Below are 14,453 nucleotides of genomic sequence, written 5' to 3'. Positions count from 1 at the left end.
TGATTTGTTTTGATTTTGATTGTTTGAATGTCATTTTATTGGTTTTGTTTTGATCCTAATTGTTTGAATTTTAATTGTTTAAATATTATTTCATTGATTTTGTTCTAATTGTTTGAATTTTAATTGCTTGATTTTAATTGTTTAGATGTTATTTTATTGATTAATTTTGATTGTTTAAAAGATATTTTAGCTAATATCACTGTGATTTGTTTGAAAATTTATTTTAATCAATCTTGTTGTGATTTTTTTTCACTATTTTCCTGTTTATTTTCCTTCCTTTTATTTTTCCCTTTCCTTCTTATCCCCGGTTTTTGTTTTCCCTTTTCCTATTCCCAGGATATGCTACCAAGGGCGGGTCCTGAAGATGCTACAAGATCACAACATGATGCTGATGGAGTTTCTCAGTGACGCTCGTTGGTCACGGGGTGATGTGAGAGTCTGTCCGAGCCTCTTGTCTGTTTCTGCCCAACGACCCTCGCCTGAGCCCTGCGCTGCCCAGGGATGGGAGGAACGCCAAGTGACTGTTCTGCAGGTGATGCCTACCAGAACTGGTTTCTCATGACAACTAGTCACGGGGAGTTTACTCAACAAGCTCCCACAGATGAAAGAACAATGGACTGGTCAGTATGGGCTGACCCGCGTGTGTTCATGACGACAAAGATGGTCTGATGTGCCTTGAAGCATCCTGTTTCCACCTGTTCCCCTGCGTAACGAGCTTCACATACAATAGTCCATAAATCTTCCCACCTTTTGGCCAGAAGCCACTCGCTTTGGGAAAGGACTATAAAAGTGACTTTCGCAAAGGAGACCCCTGAGATCTCCCCAGACGGCAACAGACACCTACCGGCTGACTCCACGAGGATTCGTCTGCCCATCTTGGTAGCTATAATTCCAACCCCCCTTTCTCTCTCTCTCTCTCTCTCTCTCTCTGTCCCACTATCGCATTTTTGGTTGGCACTAAATAAAGTACATTTCTGTAGAAGTAAACTGGTTTTGTCCCCTGCTGTGTTGTTTGCGCTCCGAGATCCATAAAAGAACCAGTCGCGATTCCTGCTCGTGTTGGGCGGACCGTGACAGCTCCCACAGATATGTATGTACAACATTTCCATTTCTATATTTCCAGTGTGGTTCCAATATTCCTATTCCCAATCCCTTTCCCGTATTCCAATTTCCATGCCCTGTCCTATCTTCTAAATCCCCTCCCATATTCTCTCTCCAATTGCTATTTCCATATTCCCTATCCTGTTCCCATATTTCCATTCCCAGTTCCTGTTTTCATTCTCGTTCCCATTCCCTGTCCCCATTCCCTGTCCCTGTCCCATTCCCAGTTGTTGTAGTGTGGAACACAGAATCCTCTCTGAGTCCCTTTGAGAGAGAACAGAATGTAAGATGTAAATTAAAAACCATTTGAGAAATTAAAGTACATTAAATGACACAGACATGAAATAGAGGACTAAGCTTTAGTTTAAGGAATTAGAAATATTAAGTGCATTGATATGAAGGAGAAGTATAAACCATAGTGTAAATATCTAGAAATATGTTTTAACTACCGTAAAAAGTAACAGCCGTGGAATCTCCTATAAAATACAAGCTGCACTGAGACATTAAAAACTTAATTCTAGACAGAAAAGGAATATAGTAGGAATAATTTTTATATTCTTCAGATAGACCAGATATGGCATATGCATAATTTTTAGGGAAATTTTCATATTAGCAAACTAATTCTAATAGCTTCAGTAGAAATCTTCAGGTTCTTGCTTTTGGGTGATTGGGTAATTTGTCAATAAAAATTCATTGGATTTTTATTGGTGTTTAAGTTTAGGACAAATTTGGGGAAAAAAAAGAGCTTCAAAGGGTCCCCCCTCCTCCTTTTTTTACAATTCCTTTTTTTACTAAGCTTGGAAAGAATGTTCTTTCAGGGGAAAATGGAAAAAACTTTTTTTATTTGCAAAAATACAAAAGAAACACTTTTTAGCGCAAATCCAGATGAGATGAACCTGGCCGGTCCTTGCCGGGAAGAGCGGCACAGCCTCCTGGGCCGACTTTTAGAGATGGTCTCCAAAGTTCGGATCTTCGTCTTCCGGAGTCGCTGCAAATCCCTGGAATGGGGAGAAGGGAGAGAGGGGGAGGGGCAGCTGGGAGCAAGACAAAGCAAGCCCAAGACAAGCTAAAGCAAGCCCAGGACAAGACAAAGCAGGGGGCAGCCAAAGCATCTGGGGGAGGGGGAGGGGGGGGGAAGGGGAGAAGCAGCTAAAGCGGCCGGCGGGGGGGCAGCTAAAGTAGCCGGGGGGGGGGGGTGGGGGGCAGCTAAGCAACGGCAGAGGGAGCGAATAGCCCAAGAAACCGAAGCGCAGCAGCCACCAGCCGGAAAACACCAACCTAGATAAAACAGCCCGGGGGAGGGGCCAGCAGCTGCATGGGGTGGGGCAAGGAGAGGAGCTAGTTAAAACATTCAACCCATAACAATTGGATCCAGAGCTCTCTCTCACTCCTCTCTCATCACTCTCTCTTCCTCCACCACCATCATCATCACCACTACCAGCACATGAGAAAAGAAGAAGAGGAAGAAGAAAAGAACAGAAGAAGAAAGGCCAGGGAGCATCTGCCTCTGGAGACTCTGCACCAGCCGCAGCTTCGACCTCTTGCAGCAGAGAGCTGCTCCTGCTTCCATCGGGACTTTATGGCAGAGAGATTGAACAGGGACTGGAGAGCCTTGGGCTCTTTGCCTTTGGAGCCTGATGTGCCTTCACAAGAGACAACTTTACAGCAGCCAGCAGCTGCTCTGCTCTGGGAAGATCTAAAGCCACAACCAATCCCCACAGCCAGTCCCAGTCCTTGTACCCATTCCTGGTTCTAGTCCTTGTCTCTGTCCCGTATTCTGGCTCTGGGTCCCTTAGTCCCAATTCCTGTTGCCACTCCAGGTCCGGAATTGCTGCACTCAGTCCTCATTCCTTCCCCAGTCCCAATCCCGGTCCCTTTCCCCATTCCCTTTCCCAATTTCCTGGGTCCCTGTCCCCATTCCTGCTCCCATTCGCAGTCTCTGTCCCCATTCCAGTTTCCAGTGCTGATTCCCGGTGCCGGTTTTCCGTTCCTCTCCTGTGTTCCCAGTCCCAGTAAAGGTCTCGGTCCCATAATTGCAATCCCTGTCCCAGTTCCAGCTCCCAAATTCCAGTTCCCTGCCCCTATTCCCGCTCCCTGTTCCCATTCCCTGTCCCCATTCCCAGTCCCTGTTCCCATTCCCTGTCCCCATTCCTGATCTCTGTCCCCATTCCCGGTCCGTCTCCTCTCACTGGCCACCGCCGCCATTGCTCCGTTCTCCCCTCACGGTGCTCACGTGACCAGGCCCTCCAAGGCTGAAAGGGGCGCTGACTTCTCCAGCTGCCCTTGGGCAGCGCCACCATCAAACCCAACATGCTCAGCCCTTGTTTTCCCCGCCAATGGCAGAATATCCCATTCCCAAGCATTGGCCCCATGGAGAAGGAGGCTGTGAGGAAGAGGAAGATGGCCCGGGAGCCCCAGGCAGGTGAGGAGGAAGTCAGTGTCCCTTTCCCCCTGTGTCCTGCTCCATCTCCCAGCCTAGCACGGCTCTGGCTGCAGCACGGCCCAGGGGGGATCTCCTTGCCCTTGCCTCTGGCACAGAGGCAAATCCCATCCTGTCCTTGTCCTTCTTCCCCCAGACAAGGAGCTGAGCATGAACAGCAGGGAGGACAAATCCCCGTGGCACAGCCTCGGGCAAGAGGCCGTTTGCAACGGCTCCACAGCGCAGGAATCCAACAGTGAGAAGAAGGCCCAGAGATCCTGCCCGAGGAGGGGCTACAAACCCAGACCAGGGTTTTATGTGGAGGGAAGACCCACCCTGGGCCAGGAAGGTGACCAGAGATCCAGCTGCAGTTCAGGCCTGGTGCTCCCTGAGCAGCTGTATGGCAGGGAGAAGCCCTACAAATGCTCAGAATGTGGCAAGAGCTTCAGCTGGTGCTCCAACCTCAACAAGCACTTTCTGATGCATACTGGAGAGTGGCCCTACGAGTGTGGGGAATGTGGGAAGAGGTACAAGCATGGCTCCCACCTCCTCCACCACCAGCGAGTGTACACGAGGGCACAGCCCTACAAATGCTTGAAATGTGGGAAGAGCTTCATCACTAAGTCCAAGCTGACCTCCCACCAGCAGGTGCACACAGAGGAACGGCCCTACAGCTGTGGGGAATGTGGAAGAGCTTCAGAGACAGCTTTGGCCTCCTCAGCCACCAGCGCATGCTCACCAGGGAATGGCCCTACACATGCTTGGAATGTGGGAAGAGCTTCATTGATAGGTCCAATCTCACCTCCCACCAGAAGATCCACACTGGGGAATGGCCCTACGAGTGTTGCGAGTGTGGGAAAAAGGCTCGGAGCAGTATGGATCTCCTCAAGCACCAGCGCACACACACGGGGGAGAGGCTCCACAAGTGTCCTGAGTGTGGGAAGAGCTTCTCCAGGAGCTCTACCCTGACCAAACACCAACGGAACCACCAGTAAAGGAAACCCTGTGAGGGGCCTGACTGCAGGAAAAGGCTTTGTCTGCTGCTCCAACTCCATCCCCCATCAGAGGATCCTCATTGGGCAGAGTCCTGGTGTCCCACATTCCCCATGAACCCATGTTGGGAAGACATCTGGCTGGTGTTCTCCACGTCCTTCTGGTTCCCTATAGGCACCTGGATGAACACAGGGGTCGGAACATCCATCAGGATGAAGACTAACATCAGGAGTTCATTGGGAAGAGCAGATGGGGAATGCTGGGGATCCTTTCTGCATCTAGTGACTCAACAGGATCTTCTCTGATGAATTTTGTCTGAAGTTCCCACTCTGCCCACGACAGGAAGCCCTGTGAATGTCTGTGACATCCCTGCTCTTTAGCAACCTGGAGACTCTTGGAATGGCACTGCAGAGCGCATGTGAGTGTCTGTGACAAACTGCCTCCTTAGCACGTAGGGACGGCTCTGTTGTCACCATGGAGCCACTGTGCCTGCCTGTGACTCCAAGATTCCTTAACAGATTAAAGAGCCATTGAATACCATGGAGACCCCATGGCTGTACGAGCTTCCAGTTCCTTAGAAACCTGGAGATCCCCATGATGTCACAATGGACACCTGTGACCTCGCTGTTCTTTGGGTTCCTAGAGAGACCTCTGGGATGTCATCATGGAGCCCCTGTCACTGCTGGGACCTCATAGCACTTTAGAGCCCCAGAGACACCCTGGAATTCACCAGGAACCCCTGTGAGTGCCTGTGACAGATCACTGCCCCAGCAGCTTCCTTTCGGTAAGAGTAACTCCCTGGAGGGCCTGAAACCAGGAGGTTTCTTCAGGTCAGAGCTGAGCAGATAGCAGTTGATACTGGGGTCTGTTCCCTATGACAGGGAAAGATCTGAGGGCAGAGAAACTGTTCCTGCAGGGATGGCTCCCAGCAGCAGCCACACGGGTCGGGAGCTCTTTGAAACTCCAATGAAATGTCATGGGAGAGAGAACTTGGAAAGTTCCTGTGATCCCTAGTAATGCACACATCTTCCCCTGAGCCAGACCCCCTGGTCTCCTTTCCCAGCCAGCAGAGCCTCTGCCCCCAGGGTTGTGTGGTGCAGGACTGGAGCTTCCTGTGCAGTGAGAGCTGTGGCACAGCAGGGACACATCTCTCCTGATGCATGGTCATTTCCCTCTGCCCAGCACAGCACCTGAGAGTGGCTGCCCCAGGATTTTGCTCACTGGGAGGAGCAGGCCTGTGCTGGGTGAGAAGGCTTTCCTGAGTGCCCAGCTGCATCTGCTCTCCTTGCTTGCCTCTGGATGAGAGTCACACAGGTTTGATGTGTTTTTCCAGCTGGTTGTGCTGCAGTTCTTCCTGCCCTCAGGGCCCCTGGCAATAAGGGGTTGTGTCTTGGTTTGGAGGACAGGTATTTGCTAAGAAAGACAGGAGCTTCTCTTTGAAATGGAGAATATGAACCTTCTCCCTCTGAATTATTATAGTTTTTTTATATTAAGTGGCTTTTAGACAAAGATATGGGAGCTAGGAGTAACAGTTCTTTTTTTTTTTTTACTAGGAAGATTAAAACAGAAATACAGTATTACAAAGAATAACTCTAAAACACTGACAGAGTCAGAATACAACCTGACATCCTGTCAGTCAGGTTGTTGGTAGCAGTCTGATTAAATTGTGGCTGCAGCCCTCTTGGAGTTACAGATGTGGTTCAGTGGAAACAGTGCTTTTGTAGAAGGCTGCAGGGTTTTTTGAAACTTTAGTGATGATGTGGAAAGGTTTGGCTTTCCTCTGGAATCTAGTGGAAAGAAGGCTACCTTGGTCTTCAAAATTGCAGGTTTTTATCTAGGTAGGTAATGCTAGGCTCTTCTTGGCTGGAGCATTTCCCAATGGGATGATGTAATTTTATCAGTTATACAGTGGGACTTAATGGCCCATCAGCAGATGGTATCTTCTTGAAGGGAGAATGGGTTGTGGAAAACATAACACTTGATTTTAAAGATGGCCCATTAGCAGATAATATGTCTCTCTGAGATAAGGATCACCACCCATCTTCACCAGATGGTGATAGAATGCATATTTCTGGTCACATCATGTGTTGCAACCCAAGACAGGGTGGTATGGCACAAGGGGTGGGGCTGTAGTGGGCCTGCTCTGACACTGCCCTGCATTAAGTGTCCTGGGAACCAGGGGTTTTCCTAAGGGAAAATGATGCTCATAACCCCTGGTCCCACACAGAGAGGGCTGTCTATTGTTCAGGGGGTTTAAATCCCCTGGAGAGGGAGAGTGGGATTTGGGGAAGGATCTGTTGTTGCTGAGCATGATCAGGAGATGGAAAAGAAGCTGCAGGCAGAGGGGCTGCTCACTGCCAAGTCTGATTGTATGGGGAAGCGTCAGGCAGAGCTTGGTGATGGAGACGAGAGAGAGGGAATCTTAGAGGGAGAATGACAGCATGTAGAGTCTATAGCCCTAAACCAAACTGAACCCAGAGATGATGGTCAGGGTCGGCACACACTGCTACCAAACAGTGCCCTACACAGTGACTGAGATACCTAAGAGATTTCAGGAGCGGATAAATGAAGAGGTGGGAGATCCTGTAAGTATTCCCAGCCTGAATGTGGAGGTTGTGTCTGCACTAAGCCAAGCACAAGCTGTCCTGGTTTGAAAGGACAGGTGTCTGCCAGTAAAGGCAGAAGTTTCCCTTTGAAATAGAGACTTTGGTTTTACTCCCCCCAAGTAGTATAATTGTTTGAATCAAGGACTCTGAGGCAGAGATAAGGGGGTGGGAATAACAGCTCTTTTACTAATATATCTAACCATACAAGCAGAAAACAACACCAGTTGTTAAAATGGCTAACAGAACAGAATAGATAACTTGGTTTCAGTCCCTTCTTTAGATGCAAGCACGCTGTCTCTGTGCTTGGTCCTGGTCCTGCAGCTAGAACAAAAGCGCAAGAGACGCAGAAAGCAGGTGGGAGCGGAGGCAGGATGGGGGGGGGGAAGCCACACCCATCTCGGGTGGGAACGGGCTGGAGCGGGCAGCTCCTCACTCACCAATCGTGTACAGGTGATCAGCTGTGTCCGCAGAGGCAGGTGGCTGGAATGGGGCAGATGCAGGACAGGTGATCATAGAGGGTCTGGCTCTCCTGTGTTCCACACCGTGGGCTGTAGGCAAGGAGTCCTCCTCTGAGCTCCCCTGTGGAAGCACAAGAGGCCCCTCCGGGAGCTGCTGCCACCTACCCCTTTTGTCTAGAGTCATCAGAGATCCTGGGTGTAACCTGGCCAGCTCCATTGGCATGATAATGGGAAAAATTCTTTAAATTGACACAGTAATAGAAAAACCACTCAACCCCCAACACCCCATCACGCAGGTGTGGGGGCAGGGTGTGATAACCAGTACCCTGAAGCGTACCATGACAAGCACCAGGCACAGCTACAAACAGTCCTTGGCCCACAAGCATCCACCTTGGCCAGGCCGGAGCTCCGATTCAGGGCAAATAGTGCAGTCTCAGTTCTCAGTCTCTGATGATGGTTGTGAGGCAGATCAGAGAAATTATCCACCCCAAATTTTTTCCATGCCAACATGCTACAGCATATTAAAACCTTTAAATCATATAAATACATGCAGTTACAGGCTCAGTATCATAGATAATTCACCCTAGAACAAGGTCCCCTTGGGGTATGCATTGGGTCTCTCCATCCTTTTGCATCACCCACCAAGTGCAACCTGATCCTTGAGCGAAAACCACCCCATAAACAGGATTGCCTTTGCTGGAAGCAGAGTTCACCCAGACAGTTTTTCCTAACATGCCTCTCAGATGTACCACTGGAACCTTATCTTCATCTGGTGTTCCCAAGTGCTCAGATTGGGCAGGGCCTGCTCGGTTAGCGGAACCTCGGGTATTCACTAACCATGTGGCCTTTGGTAGACTGATCTCCCAGTTCTTGAAAGTCCCCCCACCAAGTGCCTTAAAACCACCTTTAGGTGGTTTTAAGCAGACAATTGCACCGTTCGACTTTCCCAGCCACTGGTGCATGGTAGGGAATATGGTACACCCACTCAATGCCGTGTTCTTTAGCCTAGGTGTTTATAAGGTTATTTTTGAAATGAGTCCCGTTGTCTGACTCAATTCTCTCAGGGGTACCATGCCTCCAGAGGACTTGCTTTTCCAGGCCCAGGATGGTGTTCCGAGCAGTGGCGTGGAGCACAGAGTAGGTCTCCAACCATCTAGTGGTGGCTTCCACCATGGTCAGCACGTAGTGCTTGCTTTGGCAGGTCTGAGGCAGTGTGATGTAGTCAATCTGCCAGGCGTCTCCATACTTATATTTGGACCACTGACCCCCATACCAGAGGGGCTTCGCCCACTTGGCTTGCTTGACAGCAGCGCAAGTGTCACAGTCATGAATAACCTGAGAGATACTGTCCATGGTTAGATCCACCCCTCGGTTTCGTGCCCACTTATAGGTGGCGTCTCTGCCCTGATGGCCTGAGGCATCGTGGGCCCATCGAGCCAGGAACATTTCTCCCTTCTGTTCCCAATCTAAGTCTGTCTTTGAGACCTCTATCTGTGCAGCCTGATCTACCTGCTCGTTGTGCTTGTGTTCTTCATTAGCCCGACTCTTGGGAACGTGGGCATCCACATGACGGACTTTCACGGGGAGCTTCTCTACCCGAGTGGCAATGTCTTTTCACTCATCAGCAGCCCAGATTGGTTTTCCTCTACGTTGCCAGTCAGCCTTTATCCACCTTTCCAGCCAACCCCACAGAGCATTGGCTACCATCCACAAATCAGTGTAAAGGTAGAGCTTTGGCCTTTTTTTTCTCTCAGCAATGTCCAAGGCCAGCTGAACAGCTTTGAGTTCAGCAAGTTGACTCAATCCACCTTCTCCTTCGGTAGCTTGTGCAACCTGTCGTGTGGGGCTCCATACGGCTGCTTTCCACTTTCGGTTCATTCTCACAATGCGGCAGGAACCGTCGGAGAAAAGGGCGTAGTGTGTTTCATCTGCTGGCAGCTGGTTGTATGGTGGAGGTTCTTGAGCCCAGGTCACTTGCTTCTTCTCCTCTTCATCAGCGAGACCAAAATCTTCACCTTCTGGCCAGTTTAGAATTATCTCCAAAATCTCAGGGCGATTTGGGTTGCCAATACAGGCGCACTGCGTGATGAGGGCAATCCACTTGCTCCATGTGGCATTAGTGGCGTGGTGAGTAGAGGGAACCTTTCCTTTGAACATCCACCCCAGCACTAGCAGTCGGGGTGCCAGGAGAAGCTGTGCTTCTGTGCCAATCACCTCTGAGGCAGCTGGAACTCCCTCATAGGCAGCCAAGATTTCCTTCTCTGTGGGAGTGTAATTGGCTTCAGACCCCTTGTAGCTTCTGCTCCAGAATCCCAGGGGTTGGCCTCGGGTGTCACCAGACACCTTCTGCCAAAGGCTCCAGGACAGACCATGGTTCCCAGCTGCAGAGTAGAGCACATTCTTTACCTCTGGTCCTGTTCTGACTGGGCCAAGGGCTACTGCATGAGCGATCTCCTGATCTGGGCAAAGGCTTGCTGTTGTTCGGGGCCCCAGTGGAAATCGTTCTTGCGAGTGACCTGGTAGAGAGGGCTCACAATCTGACTGTACTCAGGGATATGCATTCTCCAAAAGCCTATGGCACTTAGGAAAGCTTGTGTTTCCTTCTTGCTTGTTGGTGGAGACATTGCAGTGATCTTATTGATGACCTTAGTGGGGATATGGCACCGTCCATCCTGCCACTTCACTCCCAGGAACTGGATCTCTTGGGCAGGTCCTTTGACTTTGCTCTTTTTAATGGCGAAACCAGCTCCCAGAAAAATCTGGATGATCTTCTCTCCTTTCTCAAATACCTCCATTGCTGTGTTCCCCCACACAATGATGTCATCGATGTACTGCAAATGTTCTGGAGTCTCACCCTTCTCCAGTGCAGCCTGGATCAGTCCGTGGCAGATGGTGGGGCTGTGTTTCCACCCCTGGGGCAGTCGGTTCCAGGTGTATTGCACGCCTCTCCAGGTAAAAGCAAACTGAGGCCTGCACTCTGCTGCCAAAGGAATGAAGAAGAATGCATTTGCTATGTTAATGGTGGCATACCACCTTGCTGCCTTGGACTCCAGCTCGTACTGGAGTTCCAGCATGTTCCAGCATGTCCAGCGCTCAGCAGTGGAGTCACTTCATTCAATGCCCGATAGTCCACAGTCAGTCTCCATTCTCTGTCAGATTTCTGCACAGGCCAAATAGGACTGTTGAAGGGTGAGTGACTCTTGCTGACCACCCCTTGGCTGTCTAGATCACGGATCATCTTGTGGATGGGGATCACAGCATCTCGAGTTGTTCTATACTGCCGGCGGTGCACTGTCATGGTGGCAATTGGCACCTGTTGCTCAGTCACTTTCAGGAGTCCTACTGCAGAGGGATTTTCTGACAGTCCAGGCAAGGTGTTCAACTGCTTAATGCTCTCTGTTGCTACAGTAGCTATTTCAAAAGCCCACCTGAACCCCTTTGGGTCTTTGTAGTATCTCTTCCTGAGGAAGTCTATGCCTAGAAAGCATGGTGCCCCTGGGCCAGTTACAATTGGATGTTTCTGCCACCGCTTCCCTGTCAAGCTAATCTCAGCTTCCAGCAAAGTGAATTCCTGTGATCCCCCCGTCACCCCAACAATGGAAACAGGTACCTTCCCCACATGTTCTGATGGTATCAGGGTGCATTGTGAACCAGTATCAACTAGCACTTTATGTTTTTGTGGTTTTGATGTGCCAGGCCATTGCACCCACACTATCCAATAAATCCTGTCATCCCATGCCTCTCCCTGGCTAGAGGCAGGGCCCCTCTAGCCCTGGTTATTATTTCTTTCCTGGGCATACATAGTGGAGGTTCCTTCCAGGGGATTTGACAGATCATCCTCCTTGCTGTAATACCCTGCACCTTGCTTGTGGGAGGTTGAGGCTACCTTTATTTTAGTTAGGTTCCCTCTGTTAGCATTTCCCTCCCTGAGCTGACGCACCCATGCTGCCAGGACGGAAGTGGGTTTCCTATCCCATTTTCCCATGTCTTCCCTATGGTCTCACAGGAAAGACCACAGGTCAGCTCGTGAGGTGTACCCTTTCTCCCTAGCTGGGGGGCGTGAAGCTCTGACCTGGGGGCCTGTGACCATACTGGTGCCATAATTATCTTCCTCACCTCCTCCCTCACCTCCCTCATCTCCTCCCTCATATCCCTCATCCTATCTTCGACCTGTTGGAGGTCCCTGGCCATGGCAGAGACATTAGCCTGCATTGGGCCATTCATCACGCTTGCAAAATTTTTGAGTTTGTTGGCAACAGAACACACTGTCTCTGGGTGGTTATCAGCATTAATCATTGCTATGTAGGTGGTATATTGAGATGGACCCAAGGCTGCCAAATTCCATAGCATCTGTGCACTTGACCTTGTCAGGGTCATTGTCATGCTGTCCATCCCTCCAAAGAGTACCTCTAATACTGCTACTTCTCTCAGCTGCTGGATCCCTTCCTCAAGGGTCTTCCAGCGCATCCTACAGTGGTGCTCCTGCATTCTCTCTCTGTGGACAAACTTCTCTCTCACACTCATTAAAAGCCGGTCCCAGAGGGAAAGGAGGCCTTGCTCCCTTACAAATATCTGGTCCACACCTGAATCCTGTGCCAAGGATCCCAAATTCCTGGCCTCAGTTCCATCCAGTTGTACACCTGTTCCCGTAAGGTCCCAGACCCGGAGTAACCAAGTTGTAAAGGGCTCATGGCCCATCGTGTAATGTCTTTACGCAGGTTACGGAGACAATCGTATGAGAGGGACTCGGTGACAATCTCAACCTCTGGCTCCCTTGCTGGTTGTGAGGACCCTCCTTGCTGATCCCCATTATCTAGGTGCCTCATTTTAATCTTAGATTTTCTAGTTTCCACAGGGGCAACTTCTGCTGGCTGAGGCTGCCCCTGTGATCCAGCTGGAACCTGGACAGATACAACATCTATGGGTTCCACTGCAGCATCATCTGACTCTCCCTCTTTAGGGCAGGGGGAGGGTTTCTCACCAGCTGGAGAAAAATGCTCCTTCATCATCTGGCTGTGCTCCTTCAACATCTGGCTATGCTCCTTCAACATCTGGCTTTGCTCCTTCAACATTTGGCCTATATTCTTCACTAGACCCCCCACCCACTCTGGGTGGCTCATTTCTGCAGTGGGCTGTGGGTCAGGGTTAGGCTCTGGGGCAACATCACTAGTCCCAGGGGCAGAGGCAGGTTCTGGGGCAACATCCCTAGTCCCTGGGGCAGGTATCAGAGTTGTTGTGTAAGCCAATATTCCCTTGTTTCTAAATGCTAAGTAGAACAGGCCTATCAGCAACGCCAGACACTGTATAATAGCACTAGCAATTAAAGTAGATCTGAAATCCTTGAGAACCAGTGGGGTAGCCTCAAAAAACTGGGTGGTGGGTTGGGAGAAAATTTCCCTTGCACTCGTTACCTCACAGTAAGCACCATTACTGAAATAACCCCAGAAACACGCAGTTAGAGTACGATAGCTCCGGATCCATGCAACCGCTTCCCAGAAAAAATTAAAAACCCATGAACTCCTGACATAATCAATCCACCAAACAAATCGGATAATAGCTACAGTAACTTTGGTGAGGGGGCCCAAATTCAAATAAGGGCTTGCAAATGGGAGGGAGATGGCTGTGACCACATGGAACCCAATCCAGATTAAACCAGACAACATATTGCCACTTAAGAGAGCTGTTATTCCTGTCTTAACTCTCAAATCAGTGCCCTCGAGCCCCACATTGGGCGCCAAAATCTGTCTTGGTTTGAAAGGACAGGTGTCTGCCAGTAAAGGCAGAATTTATCTTTTGAAATAGAGACTTTGGTTTCACTCCCCCCAAGTAGTATAATTGTTTGAATCAAGGACTCTGAGGCAGAGATAACGGGGTGGGAATAACAGCTCTTTTACTAATATATCTCGCCATACAAGCAGAAAACAACACCAGTTGTTAAAATTGCTAACAGAACAGAATAGATAACTCAGTTTCAGTCCCTTTAGATGCAAGCATGCTGTCTCTGTGCTTAGTCCCAGTCTGGCAGCTGCCGAGGGCAGGCAGGAGCACAGGTGGGAGGCGACGGCAGCAGCCATGCTGGTCTCGGGTGGGAACGGGCAGGAGCAGGCATCTCCTCTCTCACCGTGTGTGTCCGGGTGATCAGCTGTGTCCGCAGAGGCAGGAGGCTGGAACGGGGCAGATTCAGGACAGGTGATCACAGAGAGTCTGGCTCTCCTGTGCTCGGCTGCGTGGGCTGAAGATCGGGCGTCCTCCTCCCCCCTCACCGGAAACCCAATTCCCCCCCGGAAGCCTGAGAGGCCCCTCCGGGAGCTGCTGCAACTTACCCCTTTTGTCTGGAGTTATCAGAGATCCTGGGTGTAACCCGGCCAGCTCCGTTGGCATGATAATGGGAAAAATTCTTTAAATTGACACAGTAATAGAAAAACACTCAATCCCCATTCAGCCCACTCTGTATCTTGTGGTTTTTCTGTATTTGCATTTCTAGTGTAAACCCCAGACTGTGTAACCCAGGAGTTTTACTACATATGTGCTTACACAAAATAAAGAACTCTGTAGTGCCATGTTCCCCTGACAGTTTTCCTCCCTGACTTCTCTGGAGCTCCAGAGTCGGTGCCTCTGGAAATATCTAGGGTGTAAAGGAAACCCCAGTGCTCCTCACTGTCAGGCAGCCTCAAGAGTTCCTGCTTCATAACCTCCCCTTCCTTCACTTCCGCACTCCCCTTCAGAGCCCCTGTGTTGGTTCAAGGCCTCAGGGCTCTCTCAGCTCGGTCCCTGTCCTGCTGTGTGACTGGGCACTGCTGGGACAGAGCTGGGCTCTGCAACAGAATTTCCATCATGCAAGGGCAAGTCCCCAGTGCAGGGCCTGAAAGTTTCAAC

At 50.1% G+C, this 14,453-nt stretch overlaps 2 protein-coding genes across 2 annotated transcripts in view; one reads left to right on the top strand and one right to left on the bottom strand.

Annotated features, from left to right (window-relative positions):
• Window positions 1-14,453, bottom strand: part of LOC306815116 (olfactory receptor 14J1-like) — a gene marked incomplete at both ends in the record, with an annotated part of 389,316 nt that overhangs the window by 29,787 nt on the left and 345,076 nt on the right. The window lies entirely within an intron of this gene.
• LOC306815119 (uncharacterized protein) overlaps window positions 3,480-14,453 on the top strand; it is a 145,378-nt gene continuing 134,404 nt past the window's right edge. Inside the window, exon 1 of the mRNA XM_079331745.1 lies at window positions 3,480-3,523. Within this exon, the coding sequence (XP_079187871.1) occupies window positions 3,502-3,523 (22 nt within the window). The 5' untranslated portion in view covers window positions 3,480-3,501. The remainder of the gene's footprint in view (window positions 3,524-14,453) is intronic.

Source organism: Erithacus rubecula (genome assembly GCF_903797595.1).
Source record: "Erithacus rubecula genome assembly, contig: scaffold_100_arrow_ctg1, whole genome shotgun sequence".
NCBI classification, from domain to species: Eukaryota; Metazoa; Chordata; class Aves; order Passeriformes; family Muscicapidae; genus Erithacus; species Erithacus rubecula.
The sequence above is the reverse complement of the archived record's forward strand: the minus strand, read 5'-3'. Positions and strand labels throughout refer to the sequence as shown.